The sequence below is a fragment of the Paroedura picta genome, chromosome 12 (assembly GCF_049243985.1).
Source record: "Paroedura picta isolate Pp20150507F chromosome 12, Ppicta_v3.0, whole genome shotgun sequence".
Lineage (NCBI taxonomy): Eukaryota > Metazoa > Chordata > Lepidosauria > Squamata > Gekkonidae > Paroedura > Paroedura picta.
The window spans coordinates 36,674,626-36,701,962 of record NC_135380.1 but is presented as its reverse complement, the minus strand read 5'-3'; the positions used below and the strand labels follow the sequence as shown (position 1 = coordinate 36,701,962).

Here is a 27,337-nt window from a genome sequence, read left to right as displayed (position 1 = left end):
TTGGCAGCAAGTATTTATCTCCTCATTTTCCGTTCCCTTATCCTAACATTACTTTCTGAAAAGGAGATAGCAGCCAACCATTGTATCTCTGTGTGTGTGGAGGACCGTTTATGCACTGGAGGTTTCATGCTGGGCTGCAGGCTGGAGTTTTAGTTGTGGCAGGTTGCCCCACATGGGGGAGCATTTGGCCTGGTGCACCTCATCCACCCCCTATCTGTGCTCCTGATAGGTGGGTAGGGCAGTGAAGTTCCCAGTGCATAAACGGTCGAGGAGGTATCTTTCACAGGCTATGATTAGGACCTGGTTTTCCTGAAAGGCACTCTTCCCATGGGGTTGATGGGAACCGTAGTCTTTCAGGTTGCCCAATCTGTATCAGAACCCTAAGAAAACTTTCATTTTTTTCAGGCTCAGCATACAGTCACGTTGGGCAAGTGCCGTTGTAGAAAAAGCAAAGCCATGATTAACACATCTTAGTTAAAGTGGGCCTTTGCTTCTCAACAATATAACCCCCACACACACCTGTTTAGAGGAAAGAGAGGTTAATGCTGCCAAGAAAGCCAAGTTTTCCTCCAGCCCCAGCATGACCCCCCCCCCATACCTCATTAAAAATAGCAGCTAGGAGATGCCATGGAATTCTCTGGGGCATTCCAAGTCTCTCGATTTGGACAACATATAGTATATAGGGAGCCAGCATAATCTGAGAGGGGTTTACTTAGACTAGAATATAATAAATATAGGAATTTCTCTATCGGAAGGAATGTTTATGGCTTTTATCTGTTATTCAGCCAAGTAACTTTTAACTTTAGCTTATGTTATTAATCTACCTGCTGGGTCTGGCCATCAGCCTCTCCTCTAGATCTGGGCTTTCATATTTATCGTATTTGCAACTTTGCTCTTTAAAAAGCTAGGGGAAGCTCACCTATGACTCCAGATTCCCCAACAAGCCCTTGAACCTTTCTCTGTCCTATTTCCCTCCATTTTCCTGAATCTTAATTAGAAGGAGGGAGTGGAGCTCTCTCAAAGCCTCTGCCTAGCTCCCTTTTATCTTTTCAGTAATTCAGTCTTTCTTAACTGTTTTTACCATTGAGAAACTGCTGAAACATTCTTCAAGCTTCAAGAAGCCTCAGAGGTGATGCAGTCATGAAGAATGTTTGGAAAGTATAGCTGTGTACATGCCTACCTTGGGCCCCTCCCTTTCCCACCCACCCCAAGTCCATCATTGGCCATACTGTGAGGGGTGGTTGGGTTGACATGACCATATATGGTCAAATCACCCAATAAACATTCAACAAATTTTAAACATTCAGAAAATCCTTCCAGGGCCTTAAAAAAACCCCTGATTGAGAAAGCCTTCAGTAACTAATATTATAACAGCCATGGTCCATGTCTAAGAAACCTTGAAAAATGCAGTTTTCCAAAATGCTTGGTTCCCCACAGGTTCCATGTGGCTGGGACTCTGCTATTTCAGCCTTAGTTAAGTGAAGGAGAGAAAGAGGAAGGGAATACTGTAGGCACATAAGTTTAAGAGGCTGCCAGGAAATGTCTTGGATTGAGATTCGTGCTATGGGACAATTTGTAGGCTGTAATGTTGGCTGCAGAATGGAGGCAAGCATTATGAGCCATCCAAATCCATGTTTTGAACTTCAGTGATACCTAAGGCTTCCAACCCTCAGGTGGGGAGTGAAGAACCCCTAGAATTACAGCTGCTTGCAGACACAGAGATCAGTTTCCCTGGAGAAAATGGCAGCTTTGGAGAGTAGATTCCATGGCATTGTAACCCACCGAAGTCCCTCCCTTCCCCAAATTCCTCTTCCCAGGATCAACCCCCACAATCAACAGGAATTTCCCAAACCACAGCTGGCAACCCTAGTGGTATCTGAACTATGAGCATTTTGACCTTTCCACATGCCCAGCAGTAATGCTGATATTCTTACTGACCTTTTCTTCTTTTCTATAGTATTAGTTAAGCAGTTCTTCCAGAGTGAATTTCCACAACTTTGTTGGCACCTGAGGGATGGTTGGATGGATCCATTCCATGCATGCTAAATGGATCCATTCAATGCATTCACCCAACTTGCAGGTCAGTCTATAGATGCAACATCATCCCCTTGCTTCTAGCATGGGGAACACTTCTGTGAAGATATTTGGTTATGACCCTCAAAGGAAAATGGTGACATTTTTCTTCCTTTTTTTTAAAGGCCTCTTTACTGTATATTTGCATCCTTTGCTGCACAGGGAAGATGTATTAATGATTAACAGATATCCGTAGGGACTAATTAAGCATGGACATTTGGCTTGAGGTTATCATGCATGCTTGGGATGCCACCATTCTGCCATGTTGGCAAGAACCTTGGTGCCATCTCCTGCCACAATGTCAACCTGTGTATGGACTCACTGTTGTTAACCACGGGTATTCAGAGATATACTTCTGCTGAACAAGAACCTGGCTACTAACCACTGGTGAACCTTTCCTGCATGACTAGCGTTGCTAGATCCAGGTTGGGAAATACCTGGAGGTTTTGGGGGTGGAGTCTGGGGAGTGGAAGGACTTTAATGGAGTATAATGCCATAGAGTCCACCTTCCAAAATGGCCACTTTCTAGGTGAACTGATCTTTGTTGCCTAGAGATCAGGTATAATCTCAGCAGATCTCCACCCACCAGAGTTTGGCAACCCTATGCATGAATTTGCCTGGGGGTGGGGACATTGTAGCCATTTGCAGAAGAGAATTCTGTAAGCTAATTATGGATTTATTTCCTTGAGTCCACTGCCCATCCATCCCATTGGGTGCCCCTGAATGCTAGCATTAGGAGGCCACAGAGTGGTGCTGGCAATTGGATTGGCCAGCAGTCTTATTCTTTGAAGACGGAAACTATCACCCACTATAACACTCTCCATTACAGGGAGAGATCTGAATAGGATGGTTTCAGGAAACCAGTTATTACTGATCTGCTCATCTACTCAAACCTTGAAAAGCTTTTAAGGTTCTCGGGAACATAATTAGTTGTTTATTGTCTTTCTACTCTACCTTTCTTTCTTCATGAAACTCAAAGGCACTTTTATGTTGGATTTCCTGAGAATCTGGGCACTGACCCATGCTAGACCTCCTTAGCACCAGTCAGGTTCCTATACCATGAATCTCGGTGAATGTTCCCTAGGATCACTTGGAAACATTTCCAACCATTTCTGGTTTTGCTGGTGTGCCTTATTCCAGTCTTCCTTTCAAACTGAGCTGTGTTATTCCTCAGATCTTTCACATGACACTTGACCTACCTGAAACCATTACGACTGGAATGAGCCTTTTGGAATTGTGATGGTGCATGGATCTCTACACATCTGCATGCTCCAAAGACTTGGCATTGATCCTCTTTTTGCCACGGTGCATGGAGAGACAATGGGACTGCTATTTAGAACATGCATGCAAATAGCAGCTTCACCACACCCAGGAAAACCCTGATTACTTATACCACTTGCATGGAAGCAAGGTCTTCTAGATGGGGACTGGGAAGTACGAGAGATTATTTCAGATTTCTCATCCTTGCTGTTTCAATCCCCAAATACCTGTTTCAATTGAGTTTCTCTTTCATGCAAGTAATACCCACAAGTCTTTTGTTTTCGCACCATTTCCTGTTTCCTTGCATTTTTTACCCCTGGAGTAAGAATCATTCGTTTCCCAGAAGCAGTAAAGCATCATTATGCATTATGCATGGGGTTTATGAATGTAGTATACTCATAAATAGCAGAGTTGTACATGTAAATCCTGTACACTGTGCATACTCAAAACAAATCCAAAACCAACAGCAAAAAGCAAAGAACTGCAACGGCTGACAAAAATGTAGGCAGATATTTTAAAAAATGAAAACAGGGATCATTTGTTTATCATTAAACTGAGTAGGTAGCCCAGTTCAGCCTGACTCATCAAATCTTGGAAACTAAATGGGGCCAGCCCTGGTTAGCCCTTGGATGAGAGAACACTGAAGAAGTCCAGACAACTGCAAACCTCCTCTGTCCATCTCTTGCCTTGAAAACCACATGGCAGGTATGGCCAAACTATGACTCTCCAAATGTCCATAGAATGGAAGAAGTTGGTTCTTAAATGCCAGTTTTCTCTACCCCAAGGAGTCTCAAAATGGCTCACAGTCACCTTCCCTTTCCTCTCCCCACAACAGACACCCTGAGAGGTAGGTGAGGCTGAGAGAGCCCCGATATTACTGCTCGGCCAGAACAGCTTTATCAGTACTGTGGCGAGCCCAAGGTCACACAACTGGCTGCATGTGGACGAGGAGCGGGAATCAAACCTGGCTCGCCAGATTAGAAGTCTGCACTCCTAACCACTACACCAAGCTGGCTCTCTACAATCCCCCTGAGCCCCTGCCAATCCATAGATATCTGGAGAGCCAGTTTGGCCACCCCTGCCCTGTAGGATAACCATACAGCTACAAATTGACAGCACTTTTCCACACATGACTGGGAAAGCCAGATGGGGTAAGGTAGGGGAAGAAGGTGGGGAGAATATGTCCAAGTGGCTGAGGATGGATTCAGCACTCCCTCTAGGGCAGGGGTAGTCAAACTGCGGCCCTCCAGATGTCCATGGATTACAATTCCCAGGAGCCCCTGCCAGCAAACGCTGGCAGGGGCTCCTAGGAATTGTAGTCCATGGACATCTGGAGGGCTGCAGTTTGACTACCCCTGCTCTAGGGTTACCAACCTACAAGAGGCCTCTAAGATTCTCCCAGAATTAACAGGGCTCAGTTCCCCAGAGCAAATGGCAATTTTGGAGGGCAGACTGTATGGAATCACAGCCTCAGTGCACAACTTCCCTTCCCCAAATTTTACCCTCCCTGGGCACCTTCTCTAAATCTCAAGGCCTATCCCAAGCCAGAATTGGCAACCCTAATTCCCTCCTATCTGCCAAATTTCCCATCCAATAGGTTCATATCCTTTTTTTAAACTGAATTATATCAAACAGGGTTTTCCCTCTGTGTTATTTTACAGAAAAGAAAAGGGCAAACCCATCAAAACAGAAAGTATAAGAAATGTTCAAAGCAAATCTGGAACTGGGCATTTTGTACTGGCATATTTACTTCTACTGGCCTACTTTGAATTGGCTCTTCTGCTGTTCCTGTCTTTGGGAGACAAAACAAGATGAGGGGCTGCTGATAGCTGAATTCCTGTAATAGCATCATAAGAGACATTGCATTTTTAATGGACATCCTAAAGCGGTGGCAACGATCCTTCCAAGATCTTGGGAAGCGTAATTGGATGCTTGTAAAGCAATTTCGGGGGAGGTTCTTCTCTACATTTCTTTCTAGGTCCTGCAGCTTACCACTCAGCCTACGTTTGGCATTAGTTACATCAGCTTTCTCAGCAGCATTGCCAGACTTTGGAAACCTTAGACCAGGGCTCTGCCTGTGTGTAAGTGAAAAGGAGCTGGGTTCATAAATAAGCAATGGACCATGAGTGAGGCTCATTAACATGAAAGCCCTGCCCAGACAGTTCCTTGTTTCTCCTCCAGCCGGTGCTCTGATTTAACCAATTGGCTCTCTGTCCTTATCCAGAGGAGGAACCTGAGCTGGGGAATTTGTCAGTCTCAGACGTCCACTGGGATGGATTCCGGGTCAGCTGGACCACAGCAGAAGGGGCCTATGAGAACTTTATCATACAGGTTCAGGAGTCGAACCACTCCAGAGTCATGCAAAATCACACAGTGCTGGGAAGTTTACGGTCTGTGGACATCTCTGGCCTCCAGCCAAACGTTTTGTATATTGTTACTCTCTATGGTGTCACTCAGGGCTACAGGACAAAACCCATCAAGGTTCAATCCACTACAGGTACCCTTTTATATTCATTCGTCCAGTTCAAAACCCTTCTTCCTTTGTGTTTTTCTTTTGTTCTTCCTCCCTTCTTTCCTTTACAGAAAAGAGAGGCATCCACCACATTTTCTCCTCTTTCCTAATGATCATCAAACAATATCACTTGAACAGCTTATTTCATGGAAATCTGTCTTATATTTTAAAACTATGTTCCGGAAAGTCTCTCAGGGAAACCATTTAATGTGTTATTTCCCCTCCCCTTCTTATGAAGTCTTTTCTTTATTAGATCTTGTTCAGTGTTTAGTTTTTAAAATGAAAGTAACTGAGATTTGACATGGTGGAAGTCACATTTGGAGCCCAGAATCCATAATTCTTGAAACTTTGGGGTAGTTGGACTTGGGCAAAAGGCACTCTACCCATGCTCAGAAGCATTCCCTCTCTGAGTACTGTTCTGCATGTCCTCAAGTAAGGCATTGGCTGGCGTTGACTCTCTGATATCCTCAGCCCTAATAAAATCTCAGTTCCTGGTCTGCAAAGGAGAGCCCTTTGGTTTTCATCATTACATTTCTCGTTTCCTAAATTCCCCGTGATTGTTTGTTTTTTGACAACCTGCTGAATCTCTAATGCATCGCAAACACTTTCTGTTTAATGAGACCTCAAGATTCATTCTAGCTCCAAAGCACGGATCTAGGCATTAATCTCTTCTCTGCACGTGGACATCTCTTCTGAAAAACCTGCTGTAACATGTCATGCCCATTTCCAATGAAAACCCCTTACTTGAGAGACAGTTGCCCCTTGGTGGGGTAGGGAGGATTTCATCTCTGGCAAAAACTTGATAACCTCTGCTTTGCACTCTCTCTTTCTCCATTTGCTTGTTTCAACTCGCTGTTGCAAAACTGCATCCAGTTTTGACTACTGCACGGAGTGGCCTTCTCCCCATGCCTGCTTTATCCTGAGTCTGGCTGGTACATTCATTAACTTGAAGTCGTCTGGAGATGGCTTAGTGGATCCTCCTCCCAGCTGTAGCCTGAATTAGTGCAACTTAATCTACCACTTTGATATTGTACCATTTCCTTCTCGATGTGTGCACCAACCAGCACGTCAACAAGGAAAACTCTCATTCTGATGGACTGCCTAAGGAGATAGAGAGCTTCCTCTCACTGGCAATCTTCAAGCAGCCGCTGGACAGATACTTGTCCTGGATGCTTTAGGCTGATCCTGCGTAGAGCACGGGGGTTGGACTAGATGGCCTGTATGGCCCCTTCCAACTCTATAATTCTATAATTTCAGTCTCTGGGATCTCCAAAGGCTCTAAAGCATGCCACGTGTCTACTGGTCTGAATCAAGTCGGCTTGGTATATCCATCTATGGTATTGAAAACAGAGTCGAGGCGTACGTTTTCATGAGATGCAGGCTACTTCATCATGAAAACATATGCCTTTAGTCTTTGAGGTGCCACGTCTCTTTGTTATGTTTGCTGCAGCAGTCTAATTCCACTACCCCTCTGGAATTTCTCAAAGAACAATGAGGCCTTCATAAACTTGGAAGCTAGTTCAGGCCAAATCACCAATCTGAGAGGAGATCATATATCTAAAAAATCTCCAGCAGAAGCCGATCAAAGCTCTCCTGTGAAAACCTGCAGCAGAAGGAGATTTTGTCTTGCTAGGCTGATTCATTTCCCTCTGCTTTCATGCATGGTGGCCATATGGATGATATTTTCATTGGGTGCCATGGTTGTCATCTGGCTGGTCTTTCTTCTCCATATCTGCTTGAGCCAGACTCTCCATTCCATCCTCTTGCTTGGCAAACCAGGGACGTGAGGATCAAGAGAAAAGCAACAGGCATTGAACTCTCTCTCGCTCTCTCTTAAAAATAAAATTTTATTTTCCCTCCTTAGCAACAAAACCGGAAGTCAGCGATCTAACTGTTTCTGGCCTTACCTCCGAGAGCTTCAACCTTTCCTGGACAGCTGCCGAAGGAGCCTTTGAGAAGTTTATCATTGAATTGATTGATCCTAACAGGTTGCTGGAACCAATGGAATACAACATCTCAGGCCATTTAAGGACTGCTCACATCTCAGGGCTATCTCCCAGCACTGATTTTATTGTCTACCTCTATGGTTTCACACGGGGCTACCGTACTCAGGCAATAAGCATTTCAGCAACTACAGGTATATGATCCTATCTCAGTCATTAACAGTTCTTCTTTTCAGGGTTCTGCTTATCCTCATTTATTCCCTTGTCTTCTCTACTGGCTGCCAATGATGAGCATCTCTAGGGGAGCATGGCATGCTTGATGAAAGAACAGGCAAGCTTCTTAACCTGCTGGAATATTTTTGTTCTTAGATATGTGTGTATGAGTGCTGGAAGTGTTGAAAACCACCACTTTCCTGAGATACCAAGCTTGTACCTGAGATAGTAAGCTTGTATCTCAGCTTTCCTGAGATAGTAAGCTGTATGCTTTAGACCAGACTGTCTCAACCAGGAAACCCTGGAGTTTCTTGACAGTTCTGGAAGTATATTCCGAATGAGTGGGAGTTAATTAATTTTAATATATTTTTAATTTGTTAAACATTAATCAAATGATATGATCAAATATTTCAACCTGCCCTTCTCTCCCAAAATGGCCAATGATGGGCCTGGAGGTGGTGGGAAGGGGAGGAGCCCCAGGTGGTCATGTCTCAACCATATTTGCATGATTGTGCCACTTCTGGAGTTTCTTGAAGCCTGAAGAATGAGGAGTGTCTCAATGGTAAAAACTGTGGGTAAGGGTGAACTTTCTGGTATATTCCTATACAGAAAATCTGCCTGAACATGTCCAGGAAAAAGACTCAGCTAGAACTCTTCTTCCTGACATGTTGGTTTTCTGTGTGCAGGGAATATTTTCTGCAGTGGAGGAAGATTCTCTCCACTGGAGGAAGATTCTTTGCTTAGTGGAAGAGTGTCATTTAATTGGGGATGAGATTTCAATACCATTTTCCAACAATGTTTCCAAAGCAATTCATGCAAAAAAAAACAAACAAACAATATCAATCAATCAAAATCAGTAAAATCTTATCAAAAAACTATTCAGAACTGGAGGATTCATATGCGGGAAGGTGCTGTATGGGATGGGACAACTGTGTATAATGGAGAAAAAGATTTTGTGAAGGAAATGGTCATTGTTGGGCAGATCCTTTAAGAAAGGCCTTCAAGGCTTTAACTGGAATTGTTTAAAAGGACCTTAAGTAGGAGATGTTCCTTAGTACACAAGTCATCAAAGGAATGCCCTGAAAGTGTAACAGATAAATGTATGAATTTATTAAAACATGGCCTGATGCTCTCCTGCCATTTTGTTTGGACACATGGAAAGTACATTGATATGCAGTTTCCAGTTGGGTAGACATGTTGGTTTGCAGTAGCAGACCAGACCAACAAGATTTGTAGGACATAAACTAACAAGATTGAACATTCCCTTCATCAGATAGAAGTAGAATTGGAGATCCCTGGGCTAATATAGCCTAGTCAGACTGTGGGAGTAGTATTGCAATGAAAGGAGTCAAAGATTTCTAGGGTATAATGTGTTTCCATTTTTTTCCCCTTCGTAGTAGCTGCACCTCTCCTTAGCAAACTCATAGTATCAAATACTACAACTGACAGCGTGTCGCTCACATGGGAAGCACAGGACATGGCCTTTGACCATTTCCTCTTAGATATTAGCAGCACCCAACACCTGCCTCTGGAATCCCAGCTGCACACAATACTGGGTGACACACGAAGCTTTGTCCTCACCAATCTAAGACCGAATTCTAGTTATACCATCCAGCTTCATGGCCTAGTTGATGGGCAAAGTAGCCAGACCTTGACCACCCTGGCTATTACAGGTACATCGTCTTCAATGCTTGCTTTTTAAAATTCTGTGATTGCCCACAAACCGTTTGTTCTAAGCAAAATCCCAAAGGATATTTCTTCCTGTATCCTTTGGGAATGTTGAGAGAGATCATTTCTTGGAATTTTAGTAAGTTCTTGAGGGAGGGCAATTGTTGCCATGAACTTATCCCCAAATTAAGGGAGCTGAGTGACCAGAACCCTGATTGGTTCTTTTATATATACACACCCCCTCACATCTTCATCACATTCTTTTTATTCTTGATGTGTATATATACATATATGTTTGGGTACTTGCATATACATGTGTACATGTGTATGTACTTTGGTTGACATCTTTCTGGAACATCACTTGCATCTGATTTTCAGTGTCCATCATTCCACCCCTCTTCAACTTTCATTGCCGGATGTTTCTCAATGTGAGGTCAGGTGACTTCAAGGCTTGGCTTTCTGGGGGGAAAGGTCTCGCATGCTTTCTTGCTTTCTCTTTTGTGACAAAGATCAAAACATCTGCAATAGGGTCTTGATCCTTTAATACCTTTTGTTTTAATATGGTGATATATCAACCAAACAGAGGACATGCTGCATGGATGGCAGTTTTCAATGGTGTCAAAAGCCTTTTCTTCTTGGTCTTGCTGCATATATTATAATGCTGAGTTGGTAACTGGAAACAAAAAAGCAAAGCCCATCTCTTTCTTGAGGTTATTTCACTTCTTCCATTGCTGCTGATATTTTCTATGATTGTGATGTGCATTCTGTTGGATGCCAGGACACTTTTGTCAGCAATTGGCATCTCCAAGAAACTGAGATCCAACAAAACTTGGCATGGCTCAGTGCTCTCGATTTGCATTGCATGAAGAAGCCTTTGAGGTCCAAGGACTGTGTCTGATTTGAATGCAAAAGCATGCTTTGAAAATGGTCAAATGAAGCACAGGCACGGTATTTCATCTCATGTGGTATTCTGGTGATACCATATCTGTTCCTCTTCTATGAGAATTCCATTATCTTCTGAAACTTTTGAGTTCTTGTTCAATTTCACAGGGTCTTCAGCTTTATGAAACCATGCCAGTACTGCCTGTCACTTGCTGACAGCATGCAGGCAGTTCCAGCATGGATCCTTAATTGGGGTCACTTAGGGCTATTTCACACAACCATGCATCTTGAATGAAAACTGCATCCATCTGCCAAGCAGCCTGCCTCTCTCTTGCTAGATGGTGATGCATGGGTTTATGTATAAGAACACACTCATGGTGGATCTTCAAGATAAGGGAAATTTGATTTGTTCATTTTAAACAATGGGCATCATATGGTAGGCAATAACAGGATTGAAAGTTACTTTTCTTTGTAAGAGTTATCCCAAATTCTCCAACCCACAGTATCTCACAAGTAACACTTGTCTTTCCACTTATGTTCCCTTTCCTTCAGAGGTCGAGTCACAGCTGCGCATGCTCACACTCACAAATGCTAACTCCAACCTCTCCTGGACCACGAGAGATGAACCTTTTGTCAAGTTGGCTGTAAATGGTAGAGATTCGTATTCAGACCATGAACTGCAGAAGCTTAATGTATCAGGGGAGGCTTTCGACGCTGCCATCTCAGGCCTGATAGATTATCCTGAATATGACTTTAACATTCAGGGCACAACCACAGGAGGGGGTTCTCCTGAGCCCCTCATCTCTTTGGTGATGACAGGTATTCATTTAAAAGTCCACTGTGGCTTTTAAATCACATTTCTGACCTCTTTTTTTTTTTAATTGAGTCTAATGGTCTCTGAACATTTGCCCACAAACTGACTGCCCACATTCAGCAAAATTGAGGGCTTTTACACAGAGTTCTTATTAATGTAGCTTTTATTTTCAACTATGAGTTGGGCAATGGGCATTCTGTAATTATGACATCCAAGAAATGCTCGTTATGACCCCACAAGAGAGTTATGGCAATTTGGTCCATCACATCACAGTGAAAGTGCCTCCTTCTAAGCAAGCCTTGTTGCAGTAACTCGGATTCATTTCATCAAGGCTTCTGGGAAAAATCACAGTAGAGTTCTTGCCGGGTTCTGCTAAAACAGAATCCAGAAAGAACTATGAAATTGCTTCCTAGAATTTACAAAGATCCCTGTTCGGTGAGTTTTAGTCAGCCATAGTATCAAATTTTGCTCACAATAGCAATGCATCATGCATACCATGCTCAGCAATAGGTACATTAAAAAACTGCATAGACAAGAGCAACACATACTCAGTCTGTTTTATGTATTATAGTCAGCTGTATAAGTTATCAACTCACTTCTCCATCAGTTGCACTTGTGTCATAGACATTCTGCAATCACTGCAGACTACAGTAGCCATGATGCAATGCTATTGTGAGTGAAGCATGTATGTGTGAGAGCATCAGAGGCTTTACAAAGCCTGTGTTGTTCAAATAATTGTTTACACAGCTGTTGTAAACTATATCGCATGGGGCAGCTGTGAGTGACACAAGCAGCTCACACAGTTTGTAAACTCTAAAGATTTTCAATTATAAATCTTTATGAACATGCAAAGCTGTCTTCCAGTAAGCCCGCTATACTCCTATATCAGCATTGTCAGTTCTGAGCAACAACAGTCACCAGGAGTCTCCAACATACATTCCAAGGATGGCACCCAGGACCAATTGCCAGCAAAGCAGGTGTCCAGCCTCTGAGCTAAAGTCCCTTCCAGCATATATAAATCACCCCCAGTTTGTATGATAAGGACCTTTAGTTGACCTTAGTCATGTAAAACTTGTTGGCACTTTCCCAACGACCTGGGATTTATACTGGATGGAGAATGCAGCCATGTCTAACTCAGAATCTTGTGTTTCTTGACCCTTTCCCTCCTTTTAGAGGTCCTTCCGCCACTGGAAAACCTCACTGTCTCAGGAATTAATCCATATGGGTTTACAGTGTCCTGGATGGCCTCAGAGAATGCCTTTGACAGCTTTCTAGTAATCGTGGTGGACTCTGGCAAACTGCTGGACCCCCAGGAATTCCTCCTTTCAGGAACGCAACGCCAACTGACCCTTAGAGGCCTTATTACCGGCATTGGCTATGAGGTTGTCCTTTATGGCTTTGCCTTTGGTCGCCAAACCAGACCCTTAAGTGTTGTTGCTCTAACAGGTATTTCCATGCAATCAGGAGGTCCTTCCTCCTCTTCCTCCTCTTCCTCCTCCTCTCTCCTCTGGACAAACTTTCATGCCATCCCTTTGCTGAACGACCATGGCTTCCCTCATCACTGGCTACTGATGCATCCACTAACATGACCACATCCTACCTTTCCCTTGATGTTTATTTTCTGTCTCTCAGAGGACCAAAGAGAGAGTAGGTTGTGGTTGATTCACATGCCTTTGTCATTTTGTCCCAAAGACAACATATATACATATTTCATTGCTCTATTAATCCTCATTTATGACATCTAGGAATACTTGCAAAATTCTCCTCAACTGAATTTCTTCCTAGATTTGGGGGCTTCTTATTATGTGATTTCCTAAATGAAAGGAAGTCATTGTTCCATTTCTAAAACAATTCTAAATGTTATGCAGGTCACTGTGCATGTGCAGTTGGTGGCTGATTTTAATTTCTTCTGTTTATTCATGTCTTCTCTTGCCTTCATTACCAATGTGCACATCAGCCTTGATAAAACACTATAGAAAGGTTGGTTTGTTTTTTTTAAACATGAATGGGTATATACCTGTGCATATGTGTGCATATGCAGTCAATTTCGATGTGACTGTTCAAGATGCTTTGAGTGTATTGTTTTTCCAGTGTTATAAGAAAAATATATGTAAAACACCACACACACAAAAATTCGGTGCAGTTTAATTTTGTGATGTTTTATCAGTGCTCATAGATAGGTCACTATCCTAGTGAGGGAAATACAAACAAATGGATGAAGAGTTATGGGGAAATGATCTAACACCAGAATTATTTTTTAGAAATTCCTCTAGTTAAACCAGAATTAAATAAGAGTGAAACACAAAGTTAACCCCAGAAACAAAACAAAACAAATTAAATGCATTAAATTTGTGTGTTCCTATTTATTTCCCCATGAGCTTTTTGGAAGAAGTATCCAGTTTTAAAATGGACCATACCTACAATGGTGCACACCCATATCACTCAATGGGATGAAACATCCCAACTATTTTCTGGAGGTTAAGCTGAGAACACAAGCTAAGAAGAACTAACTCCACATGGACCATGTTTGACCAAAGACATGAGCTCCCATACACCCCCAATCCAACATTCCATCCTTTAAACCAATCAGAGCTTCATTTTTTCTATTAAGCGGCCTTAGCTGTGGTTCTTAGAAAGGAACAAGGTCAATGGCAGAAATTTCCTCTATTAAAGGAGACTCATCAAGGGCTTGGGAGCCTCCAAGAAGCTCTCATGTCCATTCCTCTCATCTTCACAAGGGTTAAGCTTTCTCTTCTGTTTTTGTATGTCGCGCACACACAATCTATTTACGCCGTTGTCACAAGTCCTAACAATGTGACATTCATATTCAGCCACATTCTTGTCTTCGTTGTCTATCAACATTTTTAACTGCATTGGGCCTCTCTGCATCCACAGTCATGACCTTAAGAGAAAGCTTGGCTGGGATGGACTAATAATGCACTGAACCATATTGTATCAAGCTACACCAATCTGAGGTCCAGATCCATCTAAAGGAAAAAAATGCCCAGAGAGACCATGTTGGCTAATATGATGATATGTGAATGGCTACCTACCAAAATTTTATTTAGTCCTTTGGGGGACCATATTGCCCTAAGAGTAGCAATCTGGAGACAGGCAAGAAATGGCACTTAAGAGGAAAGAAGGTGTTGACTTCACAAATCCTACCAAATGGACTTCTTTCTGTCCTCTGCAGGGTCTTCTCTTCTTCTTTGTACACCAGACATTGCCCTTTTCAACAGTTCTCAGGTTTAATTTCTCATGTGTTCTTCAGTCTATCACTATATCATTTTCAGTCTATTCACACACCACTTTAATGCTTACATCCCTCTGAAGCTTGGTGAGTCAGTGCAACAGTTTAACAGGGTGAGATAAAAGACTATTTTGTGAAACCTTCATGCTGAAGTCCTGATGCAGGGTTAATAAGGTCCTCCCATCTGTAAGAACACAAGAATGACCTTGCTGGATCCAAGTTAAGAATGAATTTGGATATCTCATCCCTCTGTTCCCACACGAAAATCCTCATTTCAATTTTGCCTCCATGCAAACTGTGGAGGTGATGATTACCTTCATGCCATTTTCTTCTTCTGCAGACCAAACTTTTCCTGCCAAAATATACACAGCTTCTCAGTAGGGCCAGAACCTCCACACGATCTGACATAAGAGAATGGCTTGGTGAGCAGAAGCTCTCACACAACTTTGATGTGTGGACAAGGAGAAACAAAGAGAAGGTTGGCTACCCCTCTGTGCTTTTGAGGATGGTGGAGCTGCCCATAGGCTGACAAACCCATCAAGTCGCCTCGTAAGATGCCCGCACTAATTTGGATGCTAGAGATTTTACCATTGGCAGTGCAGCTTTTAAAAAGTATGCCTGTATGTGTGGTGGGGGAGAAAGTACACACAGTGATTTATTTTTTTCTCTTTTTTTAGTGTTAGAGAAAGCCAACAATATGTAGAGGGCGTACTGTGGCTTTCTTAATGGTTTTCTGAAAGGACTGGCAAAGGATAGGTGATTCCGATGGAAGGCAGAGAACCAATGGACATCAGGGTTACTACCAGCATGTTTCATGTTGCATGGTGGGGTTTGAGTGGTCTGTGGTCAGCACTTTTGGGTGTCCTTGAGGAATGATCACACCCACCTCTTTGGTCAGGAATGCCTCTTGCTCTTAATCTCTGAATGCATTCCCTCTCCCCCTCTCTTTTGGATCGCAGGCCGACCGTTTCCACCTCTCTGAACTTGTGGCTGGGACATTCACACCAACCTCTAACCTGATTTGTGGCGGAACCCTGGGAGTTTTGCTTTTTTGTTTTTATAAAGGGAAATTAAATGCCTCCTTTTTTTTTTTTCCTTCCTGCTTTTCTGTTTCCAATTTCAGAAGCAGAACCTGAAGTGGACAACCTTCTGGTTTCGGATGCTACCCCGGACGGTTTCCGTCTGTCTTGGACAGCTGACGAAGGAGCATTTGACAGTTTTGTTCTTAAAATCAGGGATGCCAATAGGCTTATAAACCTGCTGGAACTCATTATACCAGGTCATGAACGCACCCAAGACATAACCGGGTTGAAGGAAGGCACTGAATATTACATAGAGCTCTATGGAGTTACCAGTGGACAGCGTTCCCAACCCGTAAATGCAGTGGCAACAACAGGTACTCTCTTGAAAAGGAAACGGAAAGCATGAGTCACCCACATGTATGCAAGCATCCGTGTGTGTCCATGTCTTTCACATTTCTGTCCACTTAAACTTTTGAATCACAACCCACCAAGAGGAGTTATCTTGCAGTAGCTATGTCTCTCTGTGTAAATGTCTTTCATATTTCTATTCACGTAAAGATCCAGAGCACAATTCACGGGGAGAGTTTCTCCTGCATGAAAAGGTATGGATTTTCATGAACAACTTCATGGATGTGTGTCCATATTTCTTTCTCATAGCTCTCCGCATAAGAATTCAGAGCATAGTCCACTGGGAAATGTTCTCATGCACAAGCCTTACGAAAAGGAACAAGTGCTCGTGCATAGCTTCCTGTGAGATTTACGCAGTAGACCATCCCATTGGGTGGTGCTCTGGGTATCATGTATGGGCCTCCACTCTCCTTTTCCAGTGTTTCTTTATTGGTTCTCAAATCTTTTTTAAGCATTTAAATAAGCAGGGAGTGCTCATGTTTCTGTCCTTGACTTTCTTGTTCTTCACCCCAGGTAGACTATTAGTGTTTGCATTCCTCTAATGTACTTCATAGACCTTATACCCAAGGGCTGTTTGAAAGGTGACTTATAGCTTAGCGTGTCTGATAACCTAGCTAGAAGGTAGAGCAATGGAGCTATCACCCCAAGATCCCTTATTGCCTTTGCATAGGGTCCCAATGGGCAAAGCTCTTCTAAAGAATCTGACAAAAATGCACCCCCCAAAGAATAATAAGCAATGGACAAAAGTGGACAGAAGGACTACACTTGGGGGGACAGGGAGAGTCTCAGCCATATACCACATGGCCTTGTCTATGGTTAAGAACAGTGGTCTCTAATCTGGACAACTGGGTTTGATTCTCCACTCTTCCACATGCAGCCTGCTGGGTGACCTTGGGCTAGTCCCAGTTCTCTCAGCACTTTCCTAGCTTCACCTACCTCACAGACTGTCTGTTGGGAGTACAGGAAGGGTAGGTGATGTCAAGTTGCTTGAGAGTCCTCCAAGTAGTAAAAACCAGGGTATAAAAAAGAACTTTTCTTTTTGTGCTCCAACCTGTTCTTTGTTGAAGTAGCAAACATGTGCTGGACTGTAGGCCATCCTTAGACAAAAATAAGCTTGAAGAGAACAGTAACATCTTGTAGAGTTAAGAGGTCTATCTATGTCTACTTGAACCAAACCTCAGAATGCCGGTCAGACTCTTTAAAAAAGCATGTCCATTGGCAGTTGGAATCCAGCTGGAGGATCCAGGAGTCCCAGTTGGTTTTCCACCTTAAATTCCACCCAGTTGGGATCCCAGTTTGTTTTCCACCTTGAATTGCCTTCAGACTGCTCACCTGACTGAATGTTCCTCCTTTATATAGTATGGTTTGATAGCATCATAGGCAACCTGAAGTAGATACTGATCCATGTACTGTCATGCACCTAGCCTTCTTCCAAGGAGCTGTTGTCTAATGTAAACAATGCTTCTGTTAGAGTCCTTAAACTAGAGGAGTGTTGGCCAAACTGTGGCTCTCCAGATGTCCATAGACTACAATTACCATGAGCCCTCCTAACATGGTGCTGGTGGGGGCTCATGACAATTGTAGTTCATGGATACCTGGAGAGCCAGTTTGACCACCCCTGGATGAGAAGTCTACACACTTTTCTCAGTGGAGTTGGTAGCGTAAAGGTAGTATGAACTCCTCTGGCTGGATGCCTGTGCCAGGTGTGATTAGGCCTCTATGGCATGAAGTACTTGATGTTAAGAGCACAGATATTTGACTACCACTGGGAAAAATTTGGAATAGCCATGCTCTATTACTGGTTGTTATGATTTAGACCAGTGGTCCCCAACCTTTTTATCACCAGGGACCACTCAACGCTTGACAATTTTACTGAGGCCTGGTGGGGGGGGGGTAGTTTACTCCTCTACTCTCAACCACTGCCCTCTCTGATCGCTATGGTAATGTTTAAACATCCCTTCAAAATAAGATACAGACACGCCACAACAATGAACATAAGGAACATTTTATTTTCATGGAAATTTTAACTCATGACAATGACAAATCAATGGGAACCCTGAGCTTGTTTCTCTGCAACAAGATAGTCCCATCTGGGAGTGATGGGAGACAATGACACCATAAGTGTGTTGTAAAGGGTCGGGGGGGGATGAAGTAAAGGGCCGGGGGGGGAGAAGGCGTCCTTCGCAACTCACCTCCAATTAGTCGACAGACCACATGTGGTCCGCGGCCCACAGATTGGGGATCGCTAATTTAGACCATCTCCAGAGGGTTACATGGGCACAACTGGCTTTCTAGCAGTGTCTCCTCTTTTCCACTGACTCATACCAAATGTATGGAAAGCCATTGATGGTTGTTATAATTTCTTCCCTACATGCGCGTACACCATTCCCCAGCAATGACAGGTTCTTAGACTTTTTTGGAGAGAGATTTAGGAGTCCATGAGTAAGCTGCTGATAGAACAAAGCCTATTAAAATTCCCAGGGAGATACCTCACAGAGCATTGCTCTGTGGAGCAGGGGCCCTCATAATCCCTCAGAAAAAAAATGGAATTAGCCTTTTATTTATTGCCTTGGAACCTCTTTAAGGCTCTTAATAATCTTTTTCTCCTTTGATGGTAAGGAGAGGTTTTTCAAAGCCAAAAAGGGAAGCTAGGGAGGGGGTTTGTTTTGTTAAAGCTAGTGGAAAAGTTAGTCTCAAACATACAAGGCAGGAAGAAAATAGGGATGACATCTGGGGAGGACAGGATCCTCAATGGGTACAATGGCACAAAGTTCACCCTCCAAAGCACCGCTTTTCTCCTGGAGATGAGCTGTAATTCTGGGGCATCCCCAAGTCCCACCTTGAGGCTGGAATCCCTAGTAGCAGGGTGCACCAGAGTAGGGTTGCCAGATCTGGGTTGGGAAATATCTGGAGATATGAGAGTAGAACCTGGAGATATGAGAGTAGAAAGTTCCCACCCATGGGAATTGTAATCCATGGACATCTGGGGAGCCATGGTTTTGCCTTCCCTGCTCTATGGCATTATACTTCATCAAAATCCCCCCCCCCCAGTACCCACACCCCACCCTCCTCAGTCTCTACCTCCAAGATTGTCACTGACCCAGAGGAAAAGAAAATCATGAACATTAAAATGTCTGGTTTGAGATTAAGCAAAATGGCACAAAGTTGCTCAGAATTCTTCCCCATGCTGATGAGAAGGGGCTCAGAAGCTTCTTTTTTCATTATTTGGTGAAAGTGCAGTTCGGCCTCATGAAAAAAAATATATATTTCTTGACTTCTGTTTTTTTGTTTTTAGGATTAGAAACGATTTAGACTGCTTAACTTTAAAATTTAGAAAGCTGAATTTAGAATGCTTAACTTTAAAAAAGAGCCCATGAAAAAGGAGCAAACCCCCAACCTTTATTATATACAAATTGCATCATTTCAAATTAAATCAATCTAAATTGGAATTCTGCATGACAGATAAAGATCGCCAACCCAGCCGCCCCGCCCCACCGCACGCCCAGTTTGCTTAAATTGCAGCTGGCACTTCTCCATGGAAGCTTTTAATGTGGTTTGCTTCTGGTACTTGGCTAATGGGCCTCCCGTGTGTGGGCTGTTTATTTTTTAAAACATTTTAAAAGCGGAGGTTGTTTTCATTGCAACCGGCTTAGGAAACGCCGTTTCAGATTGAAATGCTGAATATAAATGACCAAACGCCAGAATTCTCTCCGGCAATCTCTTCTGCTTTCCCTAGCAGTTCAGGTTGCCCAAATACGTTTCAGACAATGGGAAAAGGGTAGTTTCAAAGACACCAGGGGCATGGGATGGCTTAGATTTGCCTGCAGTTTCAGTACTTCTGTCAAGTGTACAGGGAGATCTAAGCAAGCACGCCAGGGAGGTTTGTACCATTTAGAAAGAACTGACAGATTGTCACCAACATGTATATTTTCACTGAAAAGGGATCATTTTTCTGCTACATGGTACACGATTCCTCAAATAAATACATGACCAGAAACAACCAGAAGAGGGGAAAGGGGAGAAAGAAGGATTTCAAATCACTTTTCAAAGAATTCTCCATCTGAAGCTGCTTCCAGAGAAGGACATTTCCCTCGAAAGAAAGCAGGAAACCTCTGCTTTAAAGATCAATGTCCACATGTTGTGCTCATCCGGCGTGTGCTCCATGGCACCTCTGGGGCTTTCCCCATTGACCTGGATTAAAAGCAAACATGTTTCTATCCTGCTCTAAGAGATATCCTCAGAGTGGCTATGGATGAAGCACCTCAGGGGACACTGTTTGTTTACAAAGTTTGTGGGGGACTTGCCGAGTTGCACTCCCCTTCAAAATGGTGCAAGGTTGCTCACTGCCCTACCACACTCCACCCTTTGTGGCCTTTTCAAAACCTGTTTTCCTCTGTTCTTTTCTGAGCCATGCTGTAGCTGCTGTGGGGGAAGGTGAGGGGAAATGGGGGGTGGGGTTCTAGACTGTAGTGAAATCAGTGTTGTGTCTCCTCTTGGTGTGGGCATGATGGGAAGAAGGAGGGGATAGAGTGGCAGGATGTGGTCGGGTCCAGGAACAACATGGCAGTGGGGGGCGATTTCCATGTCTAATTTCATTTCTCGGTGAATCTGCAGGTCTTTTTTTCGGAGAAAGGAAAGCCCATAAATTGCTATATTGTACTGGACCAACTTGAGTTTAATAAATACTTGCTTATGAGAATCCCAGAATGCTTCAGTAGTGTTCTGCACTACTCCAAAAAGGGCCCTACAGATTACAGAAGTTGAAGGATTAAAGATTTATATATTTAGGACTACTTGTTGCCACTTCTCCAGTGCCCAGCAGGCCACTTAGCTGCTTGGTCCTGCGAGAGTAGTCGAGTTCTAGCCTGAGGCTGGCAACTATGGGAAAACTGATAGAATGTTGTCATAGAGTTTAGCCATAGAGTTTTCCCAGAATGCCAGAGTGTCTCCAGTGCTCTGATGACATCTGGTCACTCAGGAAGTGACTTCATCGCTGCCCTGATTATGCCAATGTCTGCATTTCCCCCTCCTCCCCATTTTTCTCTACCACCCAGCTGAGCAGCAGAAGAAACGGGCACCGGGGATGGGGGAGGTCACCGGCAGAAAAGGGAGAGCTCTCAAGCACTGGCATACAGTTCTGAGCACACACTGGCCAAACATTCCCTATGAATTGTCACATTTGAAAGAGAAAATTGCTCTGGGAATTGGGAAGAATCATCTAGTGTTGCCCAGTAGCATGTCAGAAACATACACCTGCTGCTCCAGGGAAGGATTCCAAAATCCCAGTGAATGGAAGGAGCTCCTTCACCTGGAACTGCTTCCCCATTCATTCCAATGGAGGACGCTGTTCTCTGTGGGCATTCTTTTGCAAATGAAAAATGGTGCCCTCTTCAGAGCCGTATGAGTGCATCTGTGCATGTGCGAATCTCCGAAATGGGCTGACTGTCATCTTGCATACCATTTGAATGCCATACTTCTGACATTTGCAGTGTTTATGCTGTGATGAGAGGGAACAACTTAGGATTCAAGCCATACAGTTCTCTTGCGCCACTGTGTTTGTGTCTGGAGTTGGAGATGATTGACAAAATCTGATCCTCGGCCATAAAGGGAATTGTTCAGAGCTTACCACAAAAGCCTTTGTGGTGTCAAACTTTCCATCCCAGTCGAAACACTGGACGAAATGTTTATTGCCGTTTCAGCTCATAGACTGGAAATCTGAGACCGAGTTTGTTTCCCCCCCTCCAACCAAGCATGGATGATGAAATGGGCAGCGTGTGTTAACCCCTTCTCCTTGTCTGTGTCCATGTGTTTCTCTTTTGGCTAGTGATGGGAGCCCCCAAGGGAATCACGTTCTCGGATATTACTGAAAACTCCGCCATCGTCAGCTGGACTCCTCCAAGGACACGTGTGGACAACTTCCGGATTTCCTATGTTCCAGTAACAGGAGGTGAGGGGGGGGGGGGACCAAAATGGAGATAGGTTGGCATGCCGATATCACTAAGAAAGTAAAATCCGAGTCCAGTAACACCTTTAAGACTCGAAAGCTCACGCCTTGAATCAATCTTGGTTGGTCTTAAAGGTGCTACTGGACTCGGATTTTATTGTGCTACTTCAGACCAACACGGCTACTCATTTGAATCTATCCCTAAGAAAGTAAGAAAGAGCTTTGTTTGTCTGGGAAGTTTCTGTGCCGCCTCTCCAGGGAACCTCTCTAAAGCGATGCACAAAACAAACACACAATGAAAACATAAAATATTTTGAAAGTCATTGAAACCTACCATTCAAAAACAGGAGTGTATAGAACAACATTAAACATTAAGCATTAAAATAGGTCCTAAATATTTCTTGGGCTAAAGACCATGCTGTTGAAAAGGATGCTGTTGAAAGGATCAGCCCTTTCAGGGGTAGTCAAACTGCGGCCCTCCAGATGTCTATTTATTTATTTTATTATATTTATTTACCACCCTCCCCGAGGGCTCAGGCATTCTCTGGCAGGGGCTCATGGGAATTGTAGTCCATGGACATCTGGAGGGCCGCAGTTTGACTACCCCTGCTTTAGATAAAAGCCTTGATACCTGAAAGCCCTTGCCTTGATGCCAGAAAGAAAGCAGGGCGGGTGCTCAGGGGGAAGGGCATTCTACAGGTCAGAGCTGTAGAATGCCCTTCTCCACTGACCTTCTCCACTGACCTTATCTCCAAAGGGAGGGGCACACAGAGCAGGGTTTGTGAGGAAGTCCCAGACAATAGAGAAGGAGGTGGTCTTTCTAGTACCCTGACCTCAAGCCAGTTAAGATTTAGAAGGTTTAAAAAAAACAGCATTTTGAATTGTGCTCAGACTTTTTTTGAAAGGATCACTATTTTCCTAGCGTGCTATGGCATTATAACATTATAATAAGCAGGAAAAACCCAGTGTAGGCGTAACAATGAAAAACATGATGAAAAACATAAATAGCCTCCTTGGTGAGTTCAACAGAGATAACTTCAAAGTAGTGGGTTTTTAGTAGATTTTTAAAAATGTTCTGTGTTTTTCACAGCAACATGGACATTCAGTCTATTTACAGCAGTTCTCTGTGTCTTGCACAGTAGCATAGATGTGCAATCAGCATCCATCAGTTTACAATCAGAATCAGCAGTTTTCAATTTTAAACCCTCTTCAGGGTGAATTGCTATAATATAAATAGATATTATCGCAAATAAATGCATAGATCTTTACATAATAGTCTTGAATCTTATTGACAGGCAGGAGGGCATCAACCGGCCCCCAAGAAAGATGCTCACACCATCATCTTATGTTGGCTTAACCAGGCCACAGCTTTTATTTATCAAAAAGGAGTGTTGGCTTGGCATAGGAGGAAAACCTGCCTCCATGGTCAGCTGACCATGTCCTCCCCCTTCTGACCCAGTGCACATAAATGATTCCCATCCATCTCCCAGCCGGGAGCATGGGCCTTTGCCAATGTGGTCCCTTATGCAAAGGGGAAGTGTCCCACCTGAGGTACCACTGGGGGCACACACCTCCATTGATCCACCTCAGGCCACCTGGCTGTGTGAGCCCCAAGCCTTTCCACAGGGGTTGGCCTAGCTCACACGCAGACTCCCCCAAGCTGGGGAGTCCGGGACACAGACCGGACCTCTCCCCAAAACAGGCTTCCCCTATGCCATCCCACAAGCTGTGACAAATTTAATACCAAACAATTGCAAACAAATAGCAAAATTCAACCATTAACTTGAACATAGAGTGGGAGGGAGGGACAACCGTCCAGAGCAGCAGGTCGGGCAAAAAAGGCCAGGCTGGCACACATGGCGCATTTTACGGGCCCACCTCTCTGCCTCTTTGCCTGATGCATGTGCATCAAGCAGTCCCAACATGCAATTCCATGCATGACTCCGGGGCATCTTCATCAGGGTGCTTGTGCTGCCACCTGTCAATCTTCAGCCTCGTAAGTCGGGACTTTCTTTTGCAAACAGAAAATCACATAAAAGTACCTTCATTGCTACACCTAAAAAAATAATGCAAATTTACCAATAGGCTAACAGGAGCCAAGAACATTTTATGGAAGTTCTCAGCCATCATCGAATTTCTCCCAGCATCAGCCCTGAGAGTTCAAAAAACTACCGATCTGTTCTAGTTTATATCTCCCTCTATTGGGCTGAATGCAACATTGCCTTCTACACTTTAAAAATTACGCCCAATTATGGATGGACCCATGAGCCTCTTGCGGCGCAGAGTGGTAAGGCAGCCGTCTGAAAGCTTTGCCCATGAGGCTGGGAGTTCAATCCCAGCAGCCGGCTCAAGGTTGACTCAGCCTTCCATCCTTCTGAGGTCAGTAAAATGAGTACCCAGCTTGCTGGGGGTAAACGGTGATGACTGGGGAAGGCACTGGCAAACCACCCCGTATTGAGTCTGCCATGAAAACGCTAGAGGGCGTCACCCCAAGGGTCAGACATGACTCGGTGCTTGCACAGGGGATACCTTTACCTTTACGGATGGACCCAGATTATTATTCTAAATGACGAAACAAATCCTGGCAACCCTAGGTGGGGCCCATGGACAGGTACTCGCCAGGACCACTACCTGCTGTTCCTCCACCTGCTGCCAGGCTGTAGGCGAGCAGGCAGAATTCTGGCTCTTCAAAGATGCCAGTTAACATGGCTCTTATTGTATGATCAGCCCCTTCTTTGCAAACGTTGTTACTGGCAAACGTTTGTGTAGCCATGACAATTCCTTTTATGTGCCCATTGATTTTGAACTTTCTCTGCAATGAAAAATTCTTTTCTTTTTTTGGGGGGATGGAGCATTTGCAAAACTTATCCAAATCATTGTTGATTCCAGGTACCCCCACTGTTGTAACCGTTGATGGAAGCAAGAGTCAAGCCAAGCTGGTAAAACTCATCCCGGGTGTAGAGTACACTGTCAGTATCATCTCTGTCAAAGGATTTGAAGAAAGCGAACCTGTTTCCGGATCTCTAACCACAGGTGTGTCTTGTTGCGGATAGTTCAGTTTTCAAGGGTACTTCTGAGGGAAGGACAGAAGGTGTCAGGCCTGCTCTGCTTTGGAGGATCTGAGGTTGCTTGCAGCATCATTGGTTTGGTGGAGTTTTTTCCAGTTTCATTGGTAAGATCAGGGTTAGTTAGTTCCTTTTCCCCTGGCTTAGGCCTGGTTGTACTAGTGGCTTGGTGTACAAAACCAGGTTCTCCCTCCCCACTTCTCCCCTAAATGTAAATCTTTTCAATAAGCAGTTGAACCATGACAGAGTTGAAAGTGAAAGCACTTCTTGGCTTGCTTCCTTAAGTCATTCAGGGGTAACTCATGACTGTGTAGGCAACCTGTACTTGCAAAATATCGCAATCTGAACTAGAAGAAGAGCTGGGTTTTTGTACCCCACTTCAACTACCCAAACAGCTTACAGTCGCCTTTCCGTCCTCTCCCTTGTGAAGTAGGTGAGGCTGAGAGAGCTCTGAGAGGATTGTAACAGGTCCAAAGTAACCCAGCTGGATGCCTGTGGAGGAAGAGTGGGGAATCAGACCTGGTTCTCCAGATTAAAGGCCATAGCACTTAAACCCTACACCAGGCTGGCTCAATATAGAACTATCTCTGAAAGAGGATGGTGTATTAACATCATGCCTTTGTAAAGTTTTATCATCAGTCATTCAGTTCAAGTATCTCCTGCTCTTCCCCCACATGAAGCAGCCTGATACTGAGTTGGATAATTTGATTATCGAGATCAGTACTGGCAACAGCATTTTTGGGTCTTGGGTGGTGGTCTTTCTCATCATCTGCTATCTGATCCTTTCAACTGAAATGCTGGGGATAGAACCTGGGACTATTTTAGGATAGCCAAGCTGGGCCTGGCCACTGACTTACATGTGACATCACTGTGTTGCTGGGGAACACTTGCAGATGCTCTGGCAGTAGCCAGCATTGGCTGAGCATCCCCCAGCAAAAGGCTGATATCACTTCCGGTCACACAGGAAGTGATGTCAGCATGGTGTGGACACTGCTGACATTTTTCCTGTTTCCAGTCAAGCAGAAGCAGGGAAGTGTCTGTTCTGGGAAGGGGGTCCCCAGTGGTGGAATTGGCAAGTCTAAATCTTCTGAATCTTCAGCCAAGCAAAGGTTCAACCACTAAGTCACAGTCCTACACTGAGTAACTCAGTGCAGCATAAGCAGTTGTTACCTCCCTGTCTCTCCTCATAGCCACTGTGTGAAATGTGTGAGAGAGAATGACAAGCTGAAGGTTACCCAGTGAGATTCTATGATTTGCTAGGATTCCTGGGCTTTAATTCCCTAATCAGAATTCTCTAATTAGAATGCCAGTCTCCAGGTGGGGCCTGGGGATCCCCTGGAATTATAGCTCATCTCCTAAGTAAAGAAATTAGTTCCCCTGGAGAAAATGGCTGCTTTGGAGGGTGGACTTCATAGCATGATACTCCACCAAGGCCCCTTCTCACCCCAAATCCCACCCACTCTCAGCTTTACCACAGAAGCCTCCAGGTATCTGCCAATTTATATCTTGCTAATATAAACCATTATACATAGTGCTAATGGACATGCAACAATGAAAACAGTAGCATGTTTCTTTAAATGCCACCAAGAAAAAGAAGGGGGAAGAAACTTCTTGTAAAACAAATACAACCAATCTGGGTACATTTTAGCAGAACAGATTAGTTGAACTATGTCAGAACCCAAGACCAAAATTCTAGGGATTGCTGATAATCCCCCTAATTGCTGGTATCTCATGTTAGCCCCAAAGAGAGTCTTCAACTTCACAACCGACAGTAAATCCCAAATCTTTTGTAATCATTGTTTGTTTGAGTTGAGTTGTACTTTCCAAATCTGGCAAAAAAAACAAGGGACTTGTTTATCTTCTTTGCTGAAATTTATTCCACTAGGCTTTTGAAAACAAATGGTTATATTATTTATTTCATGGTTAATGTTCCTATTTTTATGAATTTTACAGCTGTTAGCATTGGGCGACATCCAAAGTTCCACTAGAGAAGCACAGGTCATGGAATGGGATTTCCTGCCTCCCCCATCTCAGTTGCCTAGATTCCCTTGAGCCACCCACAGTCTGCTCTGGTGAGGGTCCGGGGACCCTCACAGGTTGCTCATGCCGGAAGGAGAGATCTGCGGTGGCGAGGGAGATTGGCAAAAATAATCCCCCATTCTATCCTCTGCCAATAAAACTCCCGTTCCAGTTGCACAAATGCTTGTTTGGCTCAAACCTCTTATTTGAGTTGGCTATTGTGTGGCTGTGATCACTAGCAAGCGTGGCATAGTGGTTAAGAAC

General features: G+C 43.9%; 1 protein-coding gene across 8 annotated transcripts in view; it reads left to right on the top strand.

The window, feature by feature from the left end:
• Positions 1-27,337, top strand: part of TNC (tenascin C) — a 91,753-nt gene that overhangs the window by 46,369 nt on the left and 18,047 nt on the right. The window contains exons 11-18 of one of the 8 annotated variants that reach the window (XM_077306928.1): positions 5,558-5,830; positions 7,710-7,982; positions 9,399-9,674; positions 11,104-11,370; positions 12,539-12,811; positions 15,739-16,011; positions 21,870-21,992; positions 24,879-25,022. In XM_077306928.1, coding sequence (XP_077163043.1) covers positions 5,558-5,830; positions 7,710-7,982; positions 9,399-9,674; positions 11,104-11,370; positions 12,539-12,811; positions 15,739-16,011; positions 21,870-21,992; positions 24,879-25,022 — 1,902 coding nt within the window. The remainder of the gene's footprint in view (positions 1-5,557; positions 5,831-7,709; positions 7,983-9,398; positions 9,675-11,103; positions 11,371-12,538; positions 12,812-15,738; positions 16,012-21,869; positions 21,993-24,878; positions 25,023-27,337) is intronic. The other 7 variants (XM_077306929.1, XM_077306930.1, XM_077306932.1 and 4 more) reach the window with 7 other exon arrangements.